At 39.9% G+C, this 26,611-nt stretch overlaps 1 protein-coding gene and 1 long non-coding RNA gene across 4 annotated transcripts in view; one reads left to right on the forward strand and one right to left on the reverse strand.

The window, feature by feature from the left end:
• The window catches only part of LOC129021143 (uncharacterized), a 121,814-nt gene continuing 95,203 nt past the window's right edge, over nt 1–26,611 (reverse strand). For all 3 annotated transcript variants that reach the window (XR_008495953.2, XR_008495960.2, XR_008495950.2), the window contains 2 exons: nt 6,976–7,103; nt 1–5,902 (listed from right to left, as the gene is read on the reverse strand). This is a non-coding gene — a long non-coding RNA (uncharacterized LOC129021143). The remainder of the gene's footprint in view (nt 5,903–6,975; nt 7,104–26,611) is intronic.
• The window catches only part of SLC9C2 (solute carrier family 9 member C2 (putative)), a 111,052-nt gene continuing 90,072 nt past the window's right edge, over nt 5,632–26,611 (forward strand). Inside the window, exons 1-4 of the mRNA XM_054465775.1 lie at nt 5,632–5,727; nt 6,825–7,030; nt 8,465–8,565; nt 10,693–10,821. Coding sequence (XP_054321750.1) covers nt 6,904–7,030; nt 8,465–8,565; nt 10,693–10,821 — 357 coding nt within the window. The 5' untranslated portion in view covers nt 5,632–5,727; nt 6,825–6,903. The remainder of the gene's footprint in view (nt 5,728–6,824; nt 7,031–8,464; nt 8,566–10,692; nt 10,822–26,611) is intronic.

Here is a 26,611-nt window from a genome sequence, read left to right on the forward strand (position 1 = left end):
CTTCAGTAGTTAACAGTCCTCTTTCATTGTAAATGGGTCCATAAGCATGCAAGGTGGCAAAAGCATATCTTGAGTCAGTATAGATATTCACTAACTTTCCCTTCGCTAGAAATAGTGCTCTTGTGAGAGCTATTAGTTCTGCCTTCTGCACTGAGGTTCCGACTGGTAGAGGGCAGGCCTAGGCCACCGAGCTTAATGTGACTACAGCATATCCAGCCTTTCTGATACCTTCGGATATGAAGTTGCTTCCATCAGTAAAATATTCAATGTCAGGGTCCTTTAGAGGCTGGTCTTTCAAGTCTTTTTGGCTTGAAAAGACCTCATCTACTGTTTCTATACAGCAGTGATACCCTGGGGCACATAACGGGGGCTTCCCATGCTCCTCATATTCTATTGGTAATGGTGTGGCCAGATTTAGGGTATTCACAGTCTCTAAGGTGATGTATGGATTCTCACATAGGAGCCCTTGGTATCTTAGCATCCTAGGGTTAGAGAGCCAACAATGTTCTCTCTGTTCCATCAGGGTGACAACTGTGTGGGGCAGCCGAATTATCAACTTCTGTCAAAATGTGAGCTTGTTAGCATCCTTGGCTAACGAGGCAGTGGCGGCCAGCACCTTGAAACAGGGTGGCCATCCTATAGCCACCAAGTCTAGTTGCTTGGACAAATATGCTACAGGCTGATACCACGACCCTAGCATTTGCACTAAGACTCCTGTAGCCATTCCTTTTCTTTCGTGAACATACAGGTAAAAGGGCTCTGCATGTCCGGAAGCCCTAGTGCTGGTGCCTGGATTAAGGCTTTCTTGATTTTCTTGAAAGCCATATCCTGTTTCTTTTTTCAAAGGAGGGGCTTCTTTCCCCCCGCTTTCATCACCTCATATAAAGGTTTTGCTAGGAGCGAGTAGTTGGGGATCCATATGTGGCAGAAACCAGCTGCCCCTAGGAATTCCTGCACTGGCTGCCTTGTGTCTGGCTGAGGAATGCTACAGACAGTCTCTTTTCGCTCCTGCCCAAGCTCACACCACCCTTGGGAGATGTAAAAGCCAAGATACTGGACTCCTTGGCCACAGGTCTGTGCCTTTTCCTTAGATACTTTATAGCCAGCTTTCCACAGCACTTGAAGGAGACTCTCTGTTCCTTGGATACATTCCTTTCTGGTGGGTGTGGCTAGCAACAAATCATCTATGTATTGCAGTAAGACACATCGGTCCTAGGTGGCGTGAAAGCCTTTAAGTCTGAGGCTAGTGCTTCTTCAAAGATAGTTGGGGAGTTTTTAAATCCTTGGGGAAGTCTAGTCCAGGCATACTGAGATGGGCCCCACTCAAAGGCAAAGATATCTCAGCTTACAGGGGCCAATCGAATGCAGAAGGATGCATCTTTTATGTCTAAGCATGTGAACCAAGCAGCACTAGCAAGTATTTGTCCAAGCATAGTATACAGGTTAGGCATAATAGCATGCAGTGTAGCTGCCACCTTGTTGACTGCCCTTAAGTCTTGTACAGGCCGGTAGTCACCAGAAGGTTTTAACACTGGCAATAGGGGAGTATTCCATGAGGAAACACATCTTTTTATTATTCCAAACTCAAGGAGCCTTTTTAAGTGTTTTTCACTTCCTCGATTGGCCTTCATGGGAATGGGATATTGGGAGATCCACACTGGGTAGGTTCCTCATAGTAGCTTTACTATGACAGGTGCTTGATTCACTGCCAGCCCTGGGGGATTGTCTTCTGCCCAGACTCCTTGGTAACTTAACAAGTCTGTGAATAGTTTTTCTCCTTCAACCACACTATGTCTTTTTCCACACTCCTGGCAACTACTTTCATAAAGTCTCCATTCCTCCTGTTTTCAGGACTGTGAGTGTTAATACCATAGTCTTTCTTTGCCTTAGGCTTAAAGTCATATCTCCACTCAGTGTAAAGGAGATCTGAGCCTGCAGTTTTTATAATAAGTCTTTTCCCAATAGTGGCACTGGACAGTTTGGTAAGTATAAAAACTTGTGTTGGACCTCTCAGTCTCCAATCATACATCTCTTTGATTTGAAAAAAGGTGTATTTTCTGTGATACCTGTGGCCCCAATAATATTAGCATAGTCTTTTGATAATGGCCCAATTGTTTGAGTCACAACTGCATTTTCAGCACCTGTGTCTACCATAAAGTCTATTTTTTGGCCCCCTACTACCATTGAGACCATAGGCTCCTCAGGGCCTAATGAGATGGAGCCTGGTCTGTCTCAGTCTTCAAGGTAGTCATTGGCTCCTGCCAGCCCAATTAGATCCATGTCAGATCCTACTACACCTTGCCTAGCGGCGGAAGGAGGCCCTGTCCAGTCATTCTGTCCCTGGTTGTTACCCTTGTCCTTTTCTTTCTCTGGACATTCATCTTTCCAATGCTCTCTTTGCTTGTATCTCGCACATTGATCTCTCTCTAGTCTAGGCCAATCTTCCTGACCTGTCCTGGTCTCCTGACCTGGCCTAGCTTGTCCTCTACTGTGACTGCATCCATGACCCACGTCCATGTCTTCTTGCAAATCCAGTCTCTCTTTCAACCAGGGCTGTGGCCAAGAACTCTGCCTTTTCCTTCGCTCTACACTTGGCCTCCCACTTTGCTTCCTCATCTCGATTTACAAACACTTTGGTTGCTACCTGGATAAGCTGGGAAATGTTCATACCTTCAAACCCCTCCAGCTTCTGCAACTTTTGCTTAATGTCATTTTGTGCCTGACTCACGAATGCCACATTAGCCATGTACTGATTCCCTGCTGCCTCTGGGTCAAAAGGTGTGGAGAGCCGGTAAGTCTCATAAAGCCTCTCATAGAGCTCACTGGGACTTTCATCTGGTTTCTGACGAACCTCTGAAACCTTTCCAGTGTTTGTTGCTTTTTTCCATCCAGCCTTTATTCCTTGTATTAGAGCCTCTCGGTATCTCAGCAAGTTCAATGGCCCTTGGGCCTGATTTGGGTCTTTTCTATGGTTCCTTGTTTTGTACAAGCCACTAGAGTCTTACAATAATCTTCAAAGCAGGACTGTAGCCATTTTGGACAGGTCTGAATCACACTCAGCCAGGAGTCTAAGTATGGGAACTGATCAGGGTGCCCAGGCTGTTGTCCGACACCAGTGACCACCCAAAACACTCGGCCAATTATTTCCCTATCTATGGTTCCCTTGGCCATCCACCTTACATTAAAGGAGGGCAAATTTCACAAAGGGTTCTTAGCCTCTGTGGTGTTAACTTCATTCCATAATCACCATCAAAGCCTCTCATAAAGTTCTTCAACATATATTCTAATGGAGTTGGTTTCAACACTTTTCCTCCCATTTCCTCCCTCATGGCACACTTTCACTCTCACTTTCACTCTCAGATTCACCAGACTGGGTCCTATTACCGGAGGTTCAGACACTGCTTAGCCAGGTCACAGCCAACTACTGCTGTGAAGCTATGAAGCTAATCCTGTTGGCCTTACACAGTGACCTATGTCTGGCTAGTCCCACACTCACCTCGGAGGACACAGTCTGTGCTAAGAGATCTGCACCTCCCCACATTCATTCCTGCGTTGACCTCTCCCGATGTATCTGGAATTTGTTCCTTCTGGTGGGTTCTTGGTCTCGCTGACTTCAAGAATGAAGCTGTGGACCCTCACAGTGAGTGTTAAAATTCTTAAAGATAGTGTGTCCAGAGTTTGTTCCTTCAGATGTTCAGATGTGTCCAGAGTTTCTTCCTTTCAGTGGGTTTGTGGTCTCACTTGACTTCAGGAGTAAAGCCGCAGACCTTCGCAGTGTTACAGCTCTTAAAGGTGGCACGTCCGGAGTTGTTTGTTCCTCCCAGTGGGTTCATGGTCTCGCTGACTTCAGGAGTGAAACCGCAGACCTTCGCAGTGAGTGTTACAGCTCATAAAGGTAGTGCAGACCCAAAGAGAGAGCAGCGAAAGAACAAAGCTTCCACAGCATGGAAGGGGGACCCCAGCAGGTTGCTGCTGCTGGCTCAGGTGGCCAGCTTTGATTCTCTTATTTGGCCCTGCCCACATCCTGCTGATTGGTCCATTTTACAGAGCACTGATTGGTCCATTTTACAGAGTGCTGATTGGTCTGTTTTTACAGAGTGCTGACTGGTGCGTTTACAAACCTTTAGCTAGACAGAAAAGTTCTCCAAGTCCCTACTCGAACCAGGAAGTCCAGGTGGCTTCACCTCTCACTGAGACCATACCTTTACACACTTTCACACACCTCCCCTGCCCCAGGACTCCTCATCGGATGAAACGAGCCTCTCTTGTGCCCCAGGTGAGCCTACTTAGGCTCCCACATTCACACACATACACACACCACTCCTAACCTAGGACTCCTCAATGGACAAAAGGAGCCTCTTTTGTGTCCCAGGTAGGTGCATACACACCCATACACTCCCAGTTGGGGTGGCAAGCCACTCTTGTCACCCTGCCAGCAAGCCCTACCTTGCTGCACTTGCTGCTCTATTGGCTCATTTTCTCCCTTTTTCCGGTTCGTGTTAGTGGGGACATGAGGTTCATCCAAATTGGCAAGCCACTCCTGCCACCCCCCAGCTGCTCTGGGTTGGATAAGCGGTCATTCCCCAGGAGGTGATCAACCTCTCCTTCCATCCTTATAGGATGGGCTTTCCTAGGGCCCAACCTTACCTTGGTTCAGTAGTCTACCTGTACGCTGCTCCTGTGACTGTCCTGCAACTCCTGAGTCAGTTCCATTTGCACTGTCAGGGGAAGGCTCCAAGACACTGGAGAGCCGTTGTCCTTCTGGGCTAGGTCTTACCCAGTGGTGCCAAGGTTCCCACATCTCCTGCGTCCTGGGGCCCTTGCCCACAGGCAAAGGAGACAGAAACCTACTGTCTTCAATCCTGGACAGGCCCCCAGAAATGTGGCAGGACAGTCAAAGATGGGAGAGACCGAACAGAGTAAGTTCAGGAAAGGTCTTTATTAAAAGGTGATCACCTGGCTCAGTAGTACTAGCGTCCAGGAAAGTCTGAGCCCTGGACAAAGAAAGCAGTCACCTTTTAAGCAGTCAGTGGCCAGGAGCTACATGATGCAGGAAGCCTACTTACAGGAGCGGGAACAAAGGCAGTTGATCAGTCTTTTACATTTATGTATACTACATGTTCCACATCCCTGGGAAACTATGTTTCTGTATTAACCTTGTAACTTTGCAGCTGTGCTAGGGAGGTGAAACAAGAAGTCCCTGAGCCTCAAGGAGTGTGAAACTAGCAAGTACAGATAAGGCTTGCTGAGCACAGAAGGAAAAACACGCTGTTAGTATTCTTCTCTAACTTAGACTACGGGGGAGCTACACTACACTTAGCTTTTGAAGGGAAAAATAAAAATTTTTGGTTGTCTTTGATTATACTTGTAAAATTCATGAATTCATTCTACAATGTCAGCCAAAAAAAAAAAAAATCAGTTAAAACAGTTGTGGGTACCTACATAACTTGAGTGTTAAAAAATGAAAGCTTCCCCAGAACTAGATCACTTGGCTTCTTCTGGATTGGGGGTGGGGATAATGTAGGCAGCCAATCAGAACGCAAGCAGGCTGGCAATAAACCAATGAGAAGTAGGCATGGAAATAGATTTTGGTGTGATATCAGTTGGTAGTACTGTCCCTGGCAAACAGCCGCATAACTGTGCATTGTTCTTTGGGATTTTGAGAGCCTTCATCTCAATTTCAACTTTAAAGCAGCTTAATCTTTAAGGAACATATCTCTGATCTGGGTAATTTGTAGAACTTAATTTGAGGGTCATTACACGTGAGGATAGCAGGAGTTGAAGATGCCAAGGACCTGAAGGGCTACTGGAGGGACAGGTGAAGTGATTTGAAGATGTAGCATTTTGAATCTCTTTCTGGCCCATCCTCTGCTTCACACCAGAATCATTGTGACCTGTAGACCTACAAAACAAAGGACCAAAGATGAGCCTTAAATATTATTGGAGATACTTGAGGAACCTCTAGGATTTTTAGATTAAGGCTAGCTGCAAGGAAAAATAAAACAGAACAAATCTTTCTCAGGACCACTGCATAAATTTGCACAGGTTACATCCTACACAGAGCACCAGCTGAGGTGGGATACTGGGACTGAAATCCAGCCTGGTAGTCACATGCCAAGCCATGTGCCTTGTTGACAGGCTTCATTGCTCTGAGGAAGGGAGCCTTTTTCTAATTCACTCAAAGGCATCATATGATCAAACCTCAACCTTGGTCTTTTCCTTTATTTTTAGGTTATTCACCCTTATCCTCACTCCCAACCTTAACTGGTGTGACTCAACTTTGACTTTGTTTCCAATTTGCCATCTTTTATTGGAAGGGTGCTGAGAGAAGAAAAAGACATATTAGGGCTGGAGTGGTAAAATGGAATTCCAGAATGATTTATACCCACAGAGAAGGGGGAGCATAATATTTATCTTTGCTCCTTCCCCTTCAAATAGTTCAGCCCATCAAATATTTTTGGACAGCCTGTCTCATGCCACATACTATGTGCACAGCCTTAAGGAAAGTTTGGGCCCTAGCCTTTGAGAAACTCACTGTCCAATGGGGAAAGCAAGCACATTACTATATCATTACAATGGTAAGTGCACCTATCAATGCACCCCCTCTCCCATATACATGTAACAGTACAGGGAGTAAACACTAACACTGCTGTTAGTGTTCCTATAAAATGTTCTTGGAGCAAGAGGTAGGACAAGAGGTATTAATGTGTGCCCTGTGACAAGAAGAGACATGTTCAGATCTGAATGTGGCACAATCTTAGGTAGAAAGGGTATGGATGAATTGGGTCTTGGTAGGTCTCATGTTCTTTTTGCATGCTATACAGGTTAGCGTGCAGAAGTGAAAGTGTCAATAATAACCAAACCACTCCATCAAGTTAGGTCTGGGGAAAAGCAGCAGCAAAAATGAGTTCTTACTTCTGGGCACAAAACGAAAGTAACAGACCTGATTTACTCTGCGGGCAGCCAGCTGATTACCTTGTTGAAGAGAAACATTTCACAACGCTTGTATGCTTCATTGTTGTTTTGGGAGGTAGGTGGTGGTTTTTGAAACTCATCTTTCCTCTGCTCTGTGAACCTTTTGTCAATGCAGAAAGCCATCACAACTACATAACATCAAAAGAAGGGGCCCATTGAAACAATAAGACATGAGTGAATACTGTCAATCTCGCTTCATTTAATTATAAGTAGTGTCTATTCTATATTCCTGTGTTCAGTAACATTTGCTGAGCATGGTAGTGTGGTAGACATGTAAGAAGAATAACTTAACTTCAAGAAGCCCTCTCATGGGAGAGATTGGCAAACACGTAATTACTATGCAGTGTGTTAAGTATAACTATAAAGGTGTGGTCAAGATTCTCTGCTCACAAGGAGGAGGAAGAGCTGTACACTGCCTGCCTGGCCAGACCTAACCTGACCAAAATATCTGAGATGAGGGGAGGACAATGGGAGCAAACACACAAATAGAGCCCAGGCATACAATTCATGATTTACATAATTGATGTCATTCATTTTGTCCATTTTATTATGGCTTTTGGTGTGATCTCTCTTCAGGGAAGATAAACAACCCACCCCAACCCCAAGAAGAAAATTAGGAAAGGCTTCACAAATAAGGACCTCTTAAACAATGATTAAGAATTCAACAGGTATAGAGAATGATATTCATGCAGATCAAGTAACATATTCAACACACAGATGCTTTAGTCCACAATTCAACACTAGGGATTAGGAAAAAGGAAAAATAGCTGCTTTAAAATCCTTTCTGGAACTAGGAATACTATACAGAAACAAATATGTATAAACTCCTTCAATTTTACCCATTGTATCAAAGAGTGAAATTGCTTTCTTTAGGAATCTTTAATATACTCACTAATGACCTTGGTCCCTTTTGATATCACAAGGTGCTGATGACCATGGACTAGCTCTATATCCTTTATAGAGACAAATGCTCCAATAGTAAAGAGCATTGCAGAAAGAGTGTAAAAAACATATCTTTATCTGGTCTTACCTGTAAGAAGTACAGATGCTCCTTGATTATCAGGTTGTGTCCTAAGAAACCCATCATCAATTTAAAATATTGTAAGTTGAAATGCATTTAATACAACTAACCTACTGAACATCATAACTGAGCCTAGCCTACCTTAAAAGCTTTCATAACACTTACATTCGCCTACAGTCAGGGAAAATCATCTAACACAGTCTATTTTATAATAAAGTGTTGACTATCTCATGTAATTTTGTAAATATTGTACTGAATGTGAAAAACAGAATAGTTGTATGAGTACTCGAAGTACAGTTTCTACCAAATGTGTATCACTTTTGCACCATCCCAAAGTTAAGCCACATCATTCAATATTAATTGAATACAGAAGGTCTCGACTTACTTTGGGATGATGCAAAAGTGATACACATTTGGTAGAAACTGTACTTCGAGTACTCATACAACCATTCTGTTTTTCACATTTAGGGCTTTTGAAGATGTGTTTAAAGAATTCTGAAGTCATTGTTTTGACGATTCTTTCTCTAACAGGATTCGTGATAGGACAGATGGCCTACAATTCTGTTGAGGTACTGTATGTACAATAAATTAGAGAATAAATTAAAGGAAAAAATGCCAAAAATAAAGTCCACTCCCATCTCATCCCAGAATGCATAGAATGTTTTTTCTTATGGGAACAGCTACTCAATTTTATCTGGTATTAAAAAATTTGGAAAATAAAAAACCACACAGTAAAGGACACATCAATTAGGGAAACTTCAAAAAAGCAGTAATAAGAGGAAAATGTGGCCAGGTGCGGTGGCTGATGCTTGTTATCCCAGCACTTTGGGAGGCTGAGGTGGGTGGATCACTTGAGGCCAGGAGTTTGAGACCAGCCTGGCCAACATGGCAAAATCCCATCTCTACTAAAAATACAAAAATTAGCTAGGAGGGGTGGCCCATGCCTGTAATCCTAGTGACTTAGGAGGCTGAGGCATGAGAATCTCTTGAACGGAGGAGACGGAGGTTGCCGTGAGCCGACATCACACCACTACACTCCAGCCTGGGCATCGGAGCAAGACTGTCAAAAAAAAAAAAAAAGAAAGAAAAAAAGAAAACAAGGAAAGAAAGCAAGGAAAGACCATCCTGGCTAACACGGTGAAACCCTGTCTCTACTAAAAAATACAAAAAATTAGCCAGGTGTGGTGGCGGGCGCCTGTAGTCCCAGCTACTCGGGAGGCTGAGACAGGAGAATGGCGTGAACCCAGGAGATGGAGCTTGCAGTGAGCCGAGATTGCACCACTGCACTCTGGCCTGGGCGACAGAGCAAGACTCCGTCTCAAAAAAAAAAAAAAAAAAAAAAAGCAAGGAAAATGTGTTTGCGTTCTTGGGTTCATCATCTGCTTCTGGAGCCTTGCTCTGGCTTGCTTCCCCTGCACATACACTGGCTTCTTCCCTGCTGTTGCCTTATAAAAGGCCTGCTTATAGGCTGAGGCAGGAGAATGGCATGAACCCGGGAGGCGGAGCTTGCAGTGAGCTGAGATCTCGGCACTGCACTCCAGCCTGGGTGACAGAGCGAGACTCCGTCTCAAAAAAAAAAATAAATAAAAAAATAAAAAAAAGGGCCTGCTTATAAAAGACCTGCTTATAAAAGGCAGCAGTTATGTTCATCATGAGGCATGGTCACTGCCAGATTCAATGTAAAACACGCTTCATAGCTTCATATAATATATACCATAGATACAAGAAAACATTCATTCATTCATTAACCTAGTATTAACTTCTGATTTCAACTGCATAGCAGTGTGATCAATAACAATTTGCCTCCACTCATTCCTTTATTTTTTAAAAATGGAGATAATGCTTGTACCCATCTAGGATTGTAAACGCTTCTTCCTAATCTTCTGAAATACCACCACTACTACTAGCTGACATCTTTAGAGTGTTTACTAAGTGCCAGGCTCTCTTTTAAGTGCTTTTATTTATTAATTTATTAGCGTATTAACCCTTGAGTTAATTTATTCACTCTCACAGCAACCCATTGAAAGCAGATACTCTATTTCCATTTTACAGATGAGCAAACTGAGGTATAGGGAGGTGAAGTAATGAAAGTTAAACTATTGATTGGGACAAAATAAACTTTTTAGGAGGGAATATTTATAGCACTTCAATCATTATTGTTGTATTTTCCATTAATCTGTGTACAACCTTCATGATTTATGTCTTATGTATACAATCTACTATTTTCTATGAATTATTTTTCTCTACTGACTCACTTAAAGATTTAAAAATCCTAAGCCAATGTTTGTGAAACAAGTACCTGTTTAAGATTCTTTCCCTCATCTAAAGCAAATTGAAATAAACATCTAACAGTCAAATTAAAAAATACTTACCTGTGAATCACCAAAAATATTTTCTGATATCACCAATAGTAGGGATACCACTTTTGAAAATACTGATTGCACACCACAAGCAGTGTTTGTGTAGCCCAAAACCACTCAATTATCTGGTGAATAGAGGTCTATATAGGCAACCTATCTGGATGGCTAGATCAAGAAATCTACCACAGGACCCTTAGGACTGCCCTTGGAGATACTCTCTCATTAGCTGTTAACTGAAAGATTCTAAAATTTATATTGATTGACATAGCATCAACCTAGTTTCTAATACTCAGAAATGGTAGCAAACTAATTTCTTGTTTGCCTTTGTTACTTTAGGTGCACCAAATTGTCTACCCTCTTCTAAGAACATCAAGTTTTTCACTTTATTGTTACTTTTCACCTTTAATTATATTTATGGTTGCTTTGGATGTAGAATTTTATACACTCAAGAAAATGTTTTGGCAGGTAAGAACACATTTAAAACAAAGTACGATCAATTCTTGCTTATGCATGTTGATAGAGAATATGGCTGCCTATATAGATGATTAATAATTCACAAAATGTCATATTTTATTTGTTTTGCCCTCTTCATTCTATAGAACTACTAACTAAAAAGAATTGAAGAGAGAGGAAAGGAATTAGTATTTGCTGAGTGACCATTGTGACTAGGCATTCTCAGTGTAAATATCAGAGTAAATAACATTTCCATTTTGCATATGAGCAAACTGAAACTTAGAGGTCACAAACAAGGATAATAAATGTCAGAATCTGGATTCTAGTCCCACATCTGACTTAATCTCAACTGTTTCTGTAGATTTGCCCATTTTCCCTGCAAAGATTGTTACTTGTGCCTTCTCTGTTTTTTTTCTTAATCATGCCTGTTGTACTGTTTTATTTCTTTCTTTAGAGAACATTTTATTTTGCTTTTATTCTGTTCTTTCTAATATCTTGAATTAATATTTGATTCATTTTTAGCTTTTTTTGTTTTCTGTGTGCATTTAAGGTTTTAAATTTTCTTTTTAGTAGTATCCCACGTTTTGGTTTTTAGTGTACTCATCACCATCCAGTTCTACATTTTCTTATACTTTTTGACCCATTAATTATTTACAAATTGTTTTGAATTTTCCAAATATGATGTTTTATTATTATTTCTCTTATCACACTGTGATCAGAGAATGTGTTTTATATGTCAATTCTTTGATTTGTGAAGATTTGCTTTGTAGGCTTATACATGTTTTTTTTAAATGTTGTGCTATAAAAATGTATGTTCTCTAATTATTGAGTGTAGGGGTCTAAATTTGTTCAGTAGATTGTTTTATTATGAAGTTCAATCTTCTATGTTTTTCCCAATATTATTTTTCAGTTCAATTTAACAAGTTTCCACTATCACTGTGGATTTATCAATTTCTCCTTACAATTATGTCAGTTTTTACTTTACACAAATAGAGGTTGTTATTAAGTGTCTACAAGTATTGCTATTTTTCCCAGTTAATTTTTTTCTTATTATTTAGTTACATTTTATCCCAAATAATGCTTTTTGCCTTAAATCAATTTTATGTGTAAAATTGATTGTAGTTACATCAGCTTTATTTTGGTATTTGCCTGCTACAATTTTTCCATCCTTTTGTTTTCAACATTTTGGTATCTTTTTAATAGTATACAGTTGGATTTTTTTTATTTTATACAGGTTGATAATTTCTGCTTCTTTTTTTTTTCTTTTATTATTATTATTTTATTATTATTATTATTATTATACTTTAGGTTTTATGGTACATGTGCGCAATGTGCAGGTAAGTTACATATGTATACATGTGCCATGCTGGTGCGCTGCACCCACCAACTTGTCATCTAGCATTAGGTATATCTCCCAATGCTATCCCTCCCCCCTCCCCCCACCCCACAACAGTCCCCGAAGTGTGATGTTCCCCTTCCTGTGTCCATGTGTTCTCATTGTTCAATTCCCACCTATGAGTGAGAATATGCGGTGTTTGGTTTTTTGTTCTTGCGATAGTTTACTGAGAATGATGATTTCCAATTTCATCCATGTCCCTACAAAGGACGTGAACTCATCATTTTTTATGGCTGCATAGTATTCCATGGTGTATATGTGCCACATTTTCTTAATCCAGTCTATCATTGTTGGACATTTGGGTTGGTTCCAAGTCTTTGCTATTGTGAATAATGCGGCAATAAACATACGTGTGCATGTGTCTTTATAGCAGCATGATTTATAGTCCTTTGGGTATATACCCAGTAATGGGATGGCTGGGTCGAATGGAATTTCTAGTTCTAGATCCCTGAGGAATCGCCACACTGACTTCCACAAGGGTTGAACTAGTTTACAGTCCCACCAACAGTGTAAAAGTGTTCCTATTTCTCCACATCCTCTCCAGCACCTGTTGTTTCCTGACTTTTTAATGATTGCCATTCTAACTGGTGTGAGATGGTATCTCAGTGTGGTTTTGATTTGCATTTCTCTGATGGCCAGTGATGGTGAGCATTTTTTCATGTGTTTTTTGGCTGCATAAATGTCTTCTTTTGAGAAGTGTCTGTTCATGTCCTTCGCCCACTTTTTGATGGGGTTGTTTGTTTTTTTCTCGTAAATTTGTTGGAGTTCATTGTAGATTCTGGATATTAGCCCTTTGTCAGATGAGTAGGTTGCGAAAATGTTCTCCCATTTTGTAGGTTGCCTGTTCACTCTGATGGTAGTTTCCTTTGCTATGCAGAAGCTCTTTAGTTTAATTAGATCCCATTTGTCAATTTTGGCTTTTGTTGCCATTGCTTTTGGTGTTTTCGACATGAAGTCCTTGCCCATGCCTATGTCCTGAATGGTAATGCCTAGGTTTTCTTCTAGGGTTTTTATGGTTTTAGGTCTAACATTTAAGTCTTTAATCCATCTTGAATTGCTTTTTGTATAAGGTGTAAGGAAGGGATCCAGTTTCAGCTTTCTACATATGGCTAGCCAGTTTTCCCAGCACCATTTATTAAATAGGGAATCCTTTCCCCATTTCTTGTTTTTGTCAGGTTTGTCAAAGATCAGATACTTGTAGATATGTGGCATTATTTCTGACGGCTCTGTTCTGTTCCATTGATCTATATCTCTGTTTTGGTACCAGTACCATGCTGTTTTGGTTACTGTAGCCTTGTAGTATAGTTTGAAGTCAGGTAGTGTGATGCCTCCAGCTTTGTTCTTTTGGCTTAGGATTGACTTGGTGATGCGGGCTGTTTTTTGATTCCGTATGAACTTTAAAGTAGTTTTTTCCAATTCTGTGAAGAAAGTCATTGGTAGCTTGATGGGGATGGCATTGAATCTGTAAATTACCTTGGGAAGGATGGCCATTTTCATGATATTGATTCTTCCTACCCATGAGCATGGAATGTTCTTCCATTTGTTTGTATCCTCTTTTATTTCCTTGAGCAGTGGTTTGTAGTTCTCCTTGAAGAGGTCTTTCACATCCCTTGTAAGTTGGATTCCTAGGTATTTTATTCTCTTTGAAGCAATTGTGAATGGGAGTTCACTCATGATTTGGCTTTCTTTTTGTCTGTTATTGACGTATAAGAATGCTTGTGATTTTTGCACATTGATTTTGTATCCTGAGACTTTGCTGAAGTTGCTTATCAGCTTAAGGAGATTTTGGGCTGAGACAATGGGGTTTTCTAGATATACTATCATGTCATCTGCAAACAGGGACAATTTGACTTCCTCTTTTCCTAATTGAATACCCTTGATTTCCTTCTCCTGCCTAATTGCCCTGGCCAGAACTTCCAACACTATGTTGAATAGAAGTGGCGAGAGAGGGCATCCCTGTCTTGTGCCAGTTTTCAAAGGGAATGCTTCCAGTTTTTGCCCATTCAGTATGATATTGGCTGTGGGTTTGTCATAAATAGCTCTTACTATTTTGAGATACGTCCCATCAATTCCTAATTTATTGAGAGTTTTTAGCATGAAGGGTTGTTGAATTTTGTCAAAGGCCTTTTCTGCATCTATTGAGATAATCATGTGGTTTTTGTCTTTGGTTCTGTTTATATGCTGGATTACATTTATTGATTTGCGTATATTGAACCAGCCTTGCATCCCAGGGATGAAGCCCACTTGATCATGGTGGATAAGCTTTTTGATGTGCTGCTGGATTCGGTTTGCCAGTATCTTATTGAGGATTTTTGCATCAATGTTCATCAAGGATATTGGTCTAAAATTCTCTTTTTTTGTTGTGTCTCTGCCAGGCTTTGGTATCAGGATGATGCTGGCCTCATAAAATGAGTTAGGGAGGATTCCCTCTTTTTCTATTGATTGGAATAGTTTCAGAAGGAATGGTACCAGCTCCTCCTTGTACCTCTGGTAGAATTCGGCTGTGAACCTATCTGGTCCTGGACTTTTTTTGGTTGGTAAGCTATTGATTATTGCCACAATTTCAGCTCCTGCTATTGGTCTATTCAGAGATTCAACTTCTTCCTGGTTTAGTCTTGGGAGGGTGTATGTGTTGAGGAATTTATCCATTTCTCCTAGATTTTCTAGTTTATTTGCATAGAGGTGTTTGTAATATTCTCTGATGGTAGTTTGTATTTCTGTGGGATCGGTGGTGATATCCCCTTTATCATTTTTTATTGCATCTATTTGATTCTTCTCTCTTTTTTTCTTTATTAATCTTGCTAGCGGTCTATCAATTTTGTTGATCCTTTCAAAAAACCAGCTCCTGGATTCATTTATTTTTTGAAGGGTTTTTTGTGTCTCTATTTCCTTCAGTTCTGCTCTGATTTTAGTTATTTCTTGCCTTCTGCTAGCTTTTGAATGTGTTTGCTCTTGCTTTTCTAGTTCTTTTAATTGTGATGTTAGAGTGTCAATTTTGGATCTTTCCTGCTTTCTCTTGTGGGCATTTAGTGCTATAAATTTCCCTCTACACACTGCTTTGAATGCATCCCAGAGATTCTGGTATGTTGTGTCTTTGTTCTCGTTGGTTTCAAAGAACATCTTTATTTCTGCCTTCATTTCATTATGTACCCAGTAGTCATTCAGGAGCAGGTTGTTCAGTTTCCACGTAGTTGAGCGGTTTTGAGTGAGATTCTTAATCCTGAGTTCTAGCTTGATTGCACTGTGATCTGAGAGACAGTTTGTTACAATTTCTGTTCTTTTACATTTATTGAGGAGAGCTTTACTTCCAAGTATATGGTCAATTTTGGAATAGGTGTGGTGTGGTGCTGAAAAAAATGTATATTCTGTTGATTTGGGGTGGAGAGTTCTGTAGATGTCTATTAGGTCCACTTGGTGCAGAGCTGAGTTCAATTCCTGGGTATCCTTGTTGACTTTCTGTCTCGTTGATCTGTCTAATGTTGACAGTGGGGTGTTAAAGTCTCCCATTATTAATGTGTGGGAGTCTAAGTCTCTTTGTAGGTCACTCAGGACTTGCTTTATGAATCTGGGTGCTCCTGTATTGGGTGCATATATATTTAGGATAGTTAGCTCTTCTTGTTGAATTAATCCCTTTACCATTATGTAATGGCCTTCTTTGTCTCTTTTGATCTTTGTTGGTTTAAAGTCTGTTTTATCAGAGACTAGGATTGCAACCCCTGCCTTTTTTTGTTTTCCATTTGCTTGGTAGATCTTCCTCCATCCTTTTATTTTGAGCCTATGTGTGTCTCTGCACGTGAGATGGGTTTCCTGAATACAGCACACTGATGGGTCTTGAGTCTTCATCCAATTTGCCAGTCTGTGTCTTTTAATTGGAGCATTTAGTCCATTTACATTTAAAGTTAATATTGTTATGTGTGAATCTGATCCTGTCATTATGATGTTAGCTGGATATTTTGCTCGTTAGTTGATGCAGTCTCTTCCTAGTCTCGATGGTCTTTACATTTCGGTATGATTTTGCAGTGGCTGGTACCGGTTGTGCCTTTCCATGTTTAGCGCTTCCTTCAGGAGCTCTTTTAGGGCAGGCCTGGTGGTGACAAAATCTCTCAGCATTTGCTTGTCCGTAAAGTATTTTATTTCTCCTTCACTTATGAAGCTTAGTTTGGCAGGATATGAAATTCTGGGTTGAAAATTCTTTTCTTTAAGAATGTTGAATATTGGCCCCCACTCTCTTCTGGCTTGTAGGGTTTCTGCCGAGAGATCCGCTGTTAGTCTGATGGGCTTCCCTTTGATGGTAACCCGACCTTTCTCTCTGGCTGCCCTTAACATTTTTTCCTTCATTTCAACTTTGGTGAATCTGACAATTATGTGTCTTGGAGTTGCTCTTCTCGAGGAGTATCTTTGTGGTGTTCTCTGTATTTCCTGAATCTGAATGTTGGCCTGCCTTGCTAGATTGGGGAAGTTCTCCTGGATAATATCCTGCAGAGTGTTTTCCAACTTGTTTCCATTCTCCCCGTCACTTTCAGGTACACCAATCAGACGTAGATTTGGTCTTTTCACATAGTCCTACATTTCTTGGAGGCTTTGCTCGTTTCTTTTTATTCTTTTTTCTCTAAACTTCCCTTCTTGCTTCATTTCATTCATTTCATCTTCCAGGGCTGATATCCTTTCTTCCATTTGATCGCATCGGCTCCTGAGGCTTCTGCATTCTTCACGTAGTTCTCGAGCCTTGGTTTTCAGCTCCATCAGCTCCTTTAAGCACTTCTCTGTATTGGTTATTCTAGTTATACATTCTTCTAAATTTTTTTTCGAAGTTTTCAACTTCTTTGCCTTTGGTTTGAATATCCTCCCGTAGCTCGGAGTAATTTGATCGTGTGAAGCCTTCTTCTCTCAGCTTGTCAAAGTCATTCTCCGTCCAGCTTTGTTCCGTTGCTGGTGAGGAACTGCGTTCCTTTGGAGGAGGAGAGGTACTCTGCTTTTTAGAGTTTCCAGTTTTTCTGCTCTGTTTTTTCCCCATCTTTGTGGTTTTATCTACTTTTGGTCTTTGATGATGGTGATGTACAGATGGGTTTTTGGTGTGGATGTCCTTTCTGTTAGTTTTCCTTCTAACAGACAGAACCCTCAGCTGCAGGTCTGTTGGAGTACCTGGCCGGCCGTGTGAGGTGTCAGTCTGCCCCTGCTGGGGGGTGCCTCCCAGTTAGGCTGCTCAGGGGTCAGGGGTCAGGAACCCACTTGAGGAGGCAGTCAGCCGGTTCTCAGATCTCCAGCTGCGTGCTGGGAGAACCACTGCTCTCCTCACAGCTGTCAGACAGGGACATTTAAGTCTGCAGAGGTTACTGCTGTCTTTTTGTTTGTCTGTGCCCTGCCCCCAGAGGTGGAGCCTACAGAGGCAGGCAGGCCTCCTTGAGCTGTGGTGGGCTCCACCCAGTTCAAGCTTCCAGGCTGCTTTGTTTACGTAAGCGAGCCTGGGCAATGGCGGGCGCCCCTCCCCCAGCCTCGCTGCCGCCTTCCTGTTTGATCTCAGACTGCTGTGCTAGCAATCAGCGAGACTCCGTGGGCGTAGGACCCTCTGAGCCAGGTGTGGGCTGTACTCTCCTGGGGCACCGTTTCCTAAGCCCGTCGGAAAAGCACAGTATTCGGGTGGGAGTGGCCCGATTTTCCAGGTGCCGTCTGTCACCCCTGGAAGGGGAACTCCCTGACCCCTTGCGCTTCCCGAGTGAGGCAATGCCTCGCCCCTGCTTCGGCTGGCACACGGTGCGCTCACCCACTGACCTGCGCCCACTGTCTGGCACTCCCTAGTGAGATGAACACGGTACCTCAGATGGAAATGCAGAAATCACCCGTCTTCTGCGTCGCTTGCGCTGGGAGCTGTAGACCGGAGCTGTTTCTATTCGGCCATCTTGGCTCCTCCTCTGCTTCTTTTTAAAAACTAGTTTAGTCTGTTAGTATTTATTTTAATTAAAATTAAAATTTATTGTAATTAAAAAGAGATTTAGAAGAGAAAAGATTTTAACAGATTTGAGACACCAAGGAAGATATATGGATGGAATAAAAGCACTTGGAAAGACGCTCAACATCCTAAGTCATTAGAGAAATACACACTAAAACCACAGTGAGATACCACTATGTACCTATTGGAATAGCAACAACAAACCTGTTAATGCCAAGTGCTGGTGAAGATATGAAGACAATGAAACTTGCATACATTGTTGGTGAGAATGCAAAATGGTACAACCACTTTGGGAAACAGTTTGGGAGTTTCTTATAAAGTTAAATATATACTTGCCACATGACTCACCAATCTCACTCCTATGTATTTACCCAAGAGACATGAAAACTTATGTTTACAAAACCTTTATATGAATCTGTATAGCAGCTTTATTTATAATCTCAAATGTCTGGAAACAAACATTCTTCCACTGGTGAATGAATAAACAAATTGTGGAACATCTTACAATGAAATATTACTCAGCAATAAAAAAGGAATGGAGTATTGATAGGTACAACAAGGAAGAATTTAAAATGCATCATGCTAAGAGAAGTAAGCCAGCCTTCAAGGGGTACATACAAATTATAAAATTACATTCATAGACCTTCTAAAAATGGCAAAACTATAGGTCTGGAGAACATCATTGGTTGCTAGGGAATGGTGTTGGGGAAAAGAATTGACCACAAAGATATAGCATGAGGAAGTTTTTGGGAGTGATGTATCTGTTTTGTTTCTTAGTTGTGGTGTGATTACATAACTGTATGCATTTATCAAAACTCATATAACTGTACATCAAAAGAGTAGATTTTACTGTTTATAAATTGAAAATAAAGTTTTTAAAATAAATATATTTTGACTTTTTCTCACATGTTATTTCATCCTTTTATTTACCATGCTTTTTCTCATTCTTCCTTTTCTCAATTAATTGAATTCAGTTTTCTTTATCCCCTTTGTTCCTTCTACCAATTTAAAAATTTTATGTTCTATTTTTTGGTGGCAGGCATTTCTGGTTGCTTATCCAATATGCAGTCTCCCTCTCTTTCTCACTAACAGAATCTTAAAATTTTTCGTTTGGTACAGCAATAGGCCTATGTAAAATATCATATTTCCAAGCATCCCTAACAACTTTGGTACCCTAGGAAGATAGTTTGGCCAATAAAAAGTGTACAAAAGTTTGCTGAATAGGCTTCTAGAAAGCCCTTAATAAGGGGGTCAAATCAGCTGGCAAGTGCTTTTTGCTCTTTGCTTTACCTCTCTTTCTGCCTGGAGCCCTCCAGTGGGCTAGAATGAGTATCCATCTTGAGATTGTGAAGTGGTGAACATGAGAACAGGCACTACATATGATTGAACATAAAGAGAAAAAAAGAGCCTGGGTCCTTAAGAGCATTGAGAGCCAACATACTAACATAAGGCTGTTTATTCTGGATTTAGGATTACTTGAGGTGCAGTGACTCATGCCTGTAATCCCAGCACTTTGGGAGGCCAAGGCAGGCAGATTACGAGGTCAGGTTTAGTAGAAACCCCATTTCTACTAAAAATACAAAAAATTAGCCAGGCATTGTGGCATGCACCTGTAATCCCAGCTACTCGGGAGGCTGAGGCAGCAGAATCACTTGAACCTGGGAGATAGAGGTTGCAGTGAGCCAAGATTGTGCCATTGCACTCCAGCCTGGGCAACAGAGTGAGACTCTGTCTCAAAAACAAAAACAAAAAACAAAACAACCAAAATCTCCATTTATTGACACTGTAAGTGCTCTTTTCTGTTAAATGCAGTCAAAATTGCTATATTCCTAAATACAATTCTCTTATGGTTTTTTATGTTTTAAAAATCTTAAATTTTAATAATTATATTTGATTTAACAAGTCTAAAGCTAAATATCTCTACTTTCCTCCAAATAATGCAGGAACTTCAGAATGCTTTAATTATTCTTTCTCATCTTATATTTTGTTACATTATTGACATAATACTACCATCCCTGAAATTAGTCATTATCATTATTATTGCGACTGTAATGTTTTAGGTACCAGTGCTTCTCTACACTCATCTACATGCTTATCAATTTCCATTTCTTTGCTCACTGCTCCTTCTTGCATCCAACTCCATCTTTCTGGATTCAGCTTCCTTTCTCCTGAATTTTTGCTCTAGCAGCTTTTAAAAAATTGTATTTTTAAATTGACTAATAATTGTACATAGTTATGGAATACATAGCGATCTTTCAATATATATAATGTATAATGATCAGATCAGGGTAATTAGCATATTTGTCATCTGAAACATTATTTCTTCATGTAGGGAACATTCAATGTCTTCCTTCTAGCTATGTGAAACTATATAATATATTGCTGTTAACTATAGTCATCCTGCAGTGTTATAGAATACTAGAACTTACTCCTATCTAGCTGTGATCTTGTGTCCTTTTCATTAAAAGTCTGTGAGTAGTCATCTTTTTTCATTTAGTGGTCTTTGTTTCTCTGAAAATGTATCTGTTTTGTCTCAATTTGAATAATACCTGAGCCTAATTGTTGCTTTTGAGACAACTGCTATCAATCTAATTGTCATTCTTCTGTAAGTACCTGTCTTTTCTTTCTTTTCAGATTGTCTCTTTTTCTTTGGTGTTCTGTACAGTAGTTACCTTTTATCCACCATTTCACTTTCCACAGTTTCAGTTATCCAAGGTTTCAGTTACTTGTGGTCAACTACGGTTTGAAATATTAAATGTAGGTCTCTAAGAACTTGCTTTATGAATCTAGGTGCTCCTGTGTTGGGTACATATATATTTAGGATAGTTAGGTCTTCTTGTTGAATTGAACCCTTTACCATTATGTAATGCCTTTCTTTGTCTTTTTTGATCTTTGTTGGCTTAAAGTCTGTTTTGTCTAAAATTAGAGTAACAGCCCCTGCATTTTTCTGATTTCCATTTGCTTGGTAGATTTTCCTCCACTCCTTTATTTTGAGTCTATGGGTGTCATTCCATGTGAGATAGGTTTCTTGAAGACAGCATACCATTGGGTCTTGCTTTTTAATCTAGCTTGTCACTCTGTGCCTTTTAAATAGGGCATTTAGTCCATTTACATTGAAGGTTATTATTATTATTATTATTATTATTTTGAGACAGAGTCTAACTCTACTGCCCAGGCTAGAGTGCAGTGGTGCAGTCTCAGCTCACTGAAACCTCCACCTCCCAGGTTCAAGTGATTCTCCTGCCTCAGCCTCCTGAGTAGCTGGGATTACAGGAGCACACCACAACGCCTGGCTAATTTTTTGTATTTTTAGTAGAGACGGGGTTTTACCATGTTGGCCAGGCTGGTCTCAAACCCCTGACCTCATGATCCACCTGCCTCAGCCTCCCAAAGTGCTGGGATTACAGGTGTGAGCCACCGTGCCAGGCCAAGGTTATTATTGATATGTGTGGATTTGATCCTGTCATTGTGTTGTTAGCTGTTTATTATGCTGACTTGTTTGTGAGGTTGCTTTATAGTGTCACTGATCTGTGTACTTAAGTGTGTTTTTGTATATGCTTGTGACAGTCTTTCCTTTCCATATTTAGTGCTCCATTCAAGATCTCTTGTAAGGTGGGTCTGGTGGTAATGAACTCCCTCAGCATTTGCTTATCTGAAAAGGATCTTATTTTTCCTTTTCTTAGGAAGTTTAGTTTGGCTGGGTAGGAAATTCTTGGTTGAAGATTTTTTTCTTTAAGAATGTTGAATACAGGCTCCTGATCTCTACTGTCTTGTAGGGTTTGTGCTGAGAGGTCCACTGTTAGCCTGATGGGGTTTCCTTTGTAGATGTGGCATCCAAATAGGAAGAGAGGAAGTCAAAAGTATCCCTCTTTGCAGACAACATTATTCTATATCTAGAAAACCCCATAATCTCAGCCCCAAATCTCCTTCAGCTGATAAATAACTTCAGCAAAGTTGCAGGATATGAAATCAATGTATAAAATCATTAGCATTGCAATACACCAAAAACAGCCAAGGTGAGAGCCAAATTAGGAATGCAATCTCATTCACGATTGACACAAAAGACTAAAATATCTAGAATACAGCTTACCAGGGAGGTGAAAGATCTCTACAATGAGAACTACAAAACACTGCTAAAAGTAATCAGAGAAGACACAAACAAATGGAAAAACATTCCATGCTCATGGATAGAAAGAATCAGTATCATGAAAATGGCCATACTACCCAAAGCAATTTACAGATTCAATGCTATTTCTATCAAACTGCCGAAGATGTTCTTTACAGAACTAAAAAAAAAATATTTTAAAATTCATGTGGAACCAAAAAAGACCCCAAATAGCCAAAGCAATCCTAAGCAAAAAGAACAAAGCTGGAGGCATCACATTATCCAACTTCAAACTGTACTACAGGACTACAGTAATCAAAACAGCATGGTACAAAAACAGACACATAGACCAATGGAACAGAATACAGAGCCCAGAAATAAGGCTGCACACCTAAAACCATCTGATCTTCAACAAAGCTGATAAAAACAAACAATGGGTAAAGGACCCCCGAGTCAATGAATTGTGCTTGGATAGCTGGCTAGCCATATACAGAAGGTTGAAATTGGACCCCTTTCTTACATCATATACAAAAATCAACTCAAGATGGATTAAAGATTTAAACATAAAACCTAAAACTATAAAAACCATGGAAGATAAGCTAGGAAATACCATTCTGGACATAGGAACAAGCAAAGATTTTATAATGAAGGATGCCAAAGGCAATTGCAACAGAAGCAAAGATTAACAAATAGGATTTAATTAAACTTAAGAGCTTATGCACAGCAAAAGAAACTATCAACAGAGGAAACAGCCTATAGAATAGGATAAAATATTTGCAAACTGTGCATGTGACAAAAGTCTAATATCTAGCATCTATAAGGAATTTAGACAAATTCACAAGAAAACAACTCCATTAAAAAGTGGGCAAAGGATAAAAACAGACACCTTTCAAAAGAAGACATACTTGCAGCCAACGAGCATATGAAAAAAAGCTCAACATCACTGATAATAGAGATATGCAAATCAAAACCACAATGAGATACTATCTCACACCAGTCAGAATGGCTGTTATTAAAAAGTCAAAAAATAACAGATACTGTCGAGGTTCCAGAGAAAAGGGAATACTTATACAATCTTGGTGGGAATGTAAATTAGTTCAACCACTGTGGAAAGCAGTGTGGCAATTCCTCAAAGAGCTAAAAATAGAACTACCATTCAACCCAGCAATCCCATTACGGGGTATATACCCAAAGGACTGTAAATCATTCTGCCATAAAGACACATGCACATGAATATTCATTGCAGCACTAGTCACAGTAGCAAAGATATGGAATCAACTTAAACGCCCATCAATGCCAGATTGTATAAAGAAAATGTACATATTTGCCATGGAATACTGTGCAGCCATAAAAAAGAATGAGATCATATCTTTTGTGGGAACATGGATGGAGCTGGAGGCTATTATCCTTACCAAACTAATGCAGTAACAGAAAACCACATACTGCATGCTCTCACTTATAAGTGGAAGCTAAATGGTGAGAACTCATGGACACAAAGAGGGGAACAACAGACACTGGGGCCTACTTGAGGGTTCAGAAAAAATAACTATTGTATACTAGGCTTAGTACCTGGGTGATGAAAAAATCTGCACAACAAACCCCCATGACACAAGTTTACCTATATAACAAACCTACACGTGTACCCCTGAACCTAAAATAAAAGTATTTTTTTAAAAGAAAATATTAAATGAAAAATTCCAGAAAAATTCATGAGTTTTAAACTGTGTGCCTTTCTGAGTAGTGTGATAAAATCTTGTGCCATTTTACTCTGTCTTGCCCAGGAAGTGCATCATCCTTTCGGCCAGCATATCCACTGTGTATACATTATCTCCTGCCCATTAGTCACTTAGTAGCCATCTCCGTTATCAGATAGAACATACAGTATCACAGTGCTTGTGTTCATATAACCCTTATTTTACTTTATAATAGCTCCAAAGTGCAAGAGTAGTGATGCTGTCATATGGTTATACTTGTTCTATTTTATTATTAGTTATTGTTGTTAATCTTTTACTGTGCCTAATTTATAAATTAAACATTATCATAGATATATATGTATTTTAAAAAACCATAGTATATATAGGGTTGGGTACTATCCGTGGTTTTAGGCATCCGCTGGGGTCTTGGAGCATATCCCTTGCAGATAAAGGAGGACTATTTTAGTTTCACTGTGATGTTTCTGGGTGTTAGTATCTTTTTATTTATACATATTAAGACTTCTTATGGCTACTAAATCTGAGAATTAATATATTTCATCAATTCTAGCCACAATTTCAGCTATTATCTTTTAAATATTTTCTATACTCTGTTTTTTTTTTATTTTTATTTTTTTTTGAGATGGAGTCTCACTCTGTTGCCCAGGCTGGAGTGCCATGGCACAATCTCAGCTCACTGTGACCTCCGCTTCCTGGGTTCAAGCAATTCTCCTGCCTCAGCCTCCTGAGCAGCTGGGATTGCAGGCATCCGCCACCACACCTGGCTAATTTTTGCATTTTTAGTAGAGATGGGGTTTCACCATGTTGGCCAGGCTGGTCTGGAACTCCTAACCTCAGAAGATCTGCTCGCCTAGGCCCCCCAGAGTGCTGGGATTATAGGAGTGAGCCGCCGTGCCAGGCTTGTTATTTCATTCTTAAATTCCCATTAGTTGTAGATTTTCCATCATATTCTCCATGATTTTAAATTCTCTGTCTTTTATCTTTTGGTGCTGTATTGTATGTAATTTCCTCAAATTTAGCTTCCCATTTACTACTACTTTATCTTTAACAATATCTAACCTACTGCTAGGCTTAATTGAATCATAAACATTTTTAACCTTTATTCTTTTCCAATATATGCATTTAATGTTATAAGTTTCCCTTTAAGCACTGCTTTAATTGCATCCCTCTAGTTTTGATGCCTTATTTTCTTTATGATTCAGCAAAAATATTTAAAAACTTGGACAAAATGGGAAATTCCTAAAAATATGTAATTTGCCAAAACTTGCACTAAAAATTCTTTTTATTTATTTATATATCTTTTTTTTTTTTTGAGACAGAGTCTAGCTCTGTCACCCAGGATGGAGTACAGTGGAATGATTACCCCTCACTCCAGCCTCGACCTCCTGGGCTCAAGTGATCCTCCCATCTCAGCTTCTGGAATAGCTGGGACTACAGGCACATGCCATCATGCCTGGCTAATTTTTTCTTATTTTTAGTAAAGGCAAGGTCTCGCTCTCTTGTCCAGGCTGCTTTCTAGGCTTCTGGCCTCAAGCAATCCTCCTGCCTCAATCTTCCAAATTGTTGGGATTACAGGCATGAGCCACCGTGGCTGGCCTACTCTAGAATTTAAAAAGACCCAAATAGTCCCATAATCATTAAAAATTGAATTGGCAAATAAAAATGTTCCAAAAAAAAATGAGACCCAAACTATTTTAAATGTAAGTTATGTGAACCAGTATGAAAGATAACTCCAATCTTATGTCTTACAGACAAGAGTAAAAGAGGAAATCCTCCCACACTTATTTTATTTTTAGAGACAGAGTCTTGCTCTGTTGCCCAGGTTGGAGTGCAGTGGTAATATCATGGTTCATCGCAACCTCAAACTCCTGTGCTTAAGCAATCCTCCCACCTCAGTTTCCTGAGTAGCTGGTACTACAGGTGTGCACCACCATGCTCAGCTAATTTTTAATTTTTTTTTTTGTAGAGATGGGAATCTCACTATGTTTCCCAGGTTGGTCTTAAACTACTGAACTCAAGATATCCTCCTGCCTTGCCTCCTAAAGTGCTGGGATTATGGGCATGAGCCACTGCACCTGGCCTCCTCCCTTACTTATTTTATAAGCCTTGTTTAACCTTAACACCAAAACTATACAGGAATATTAAGAGAAAGAAAAATCATAAGTCAATGTCACCTAAAAACATAGAACAATTCCACACAAATTTTCGCACAAATATATCTAGTAACATATAAATAATAAAAACATGATCAAGTTGTGTTTATTTCAGAACAAGGTTAATTTAACATTTAAAAAATTGCTTAATGTAATTCATGCTCTTAAGAGATTTAAGAAGAAAAACCATATGACATTACAATAGATAAAGAAATAAAAGGACCTAATGGTCAAATTGTGAAAAACTCACAAAGTAAAACAAAAGACAGAGATGGAAAATAAGAAAAGGATTGAATAACACAACTATTTTTTTTCCTGAGGATAATTTCGAAAAATAAATACTTTCTTATACTTGGGCATAAACAATGTGTGCATAGAAATTACAAAACTCTGTAAATCACTTAATCTCAAGCATTTCATGGCCTCCCCTTTCTCTATTGCAGAACTACTTATTTTACAACCTATAAAAGGTAAAGGGGGGGATTTTCT

The sequence above is a fragment of the Pongo pygmaeus genome, chromosome 1 (assembly GCF_028885625.2).
Source record: "Pongo pygmaeus isolate AG05252 chromosome 1, NHGRI_mPonPyg2-v2.0_pri, whole genome shotgun sequence".
Classification (NCBI taxonomy): Eukaryota; Metazoa; Chordata; class Mammalia; order Primates; family Hominidae; genus Pongo; species Pongo pygmaeus.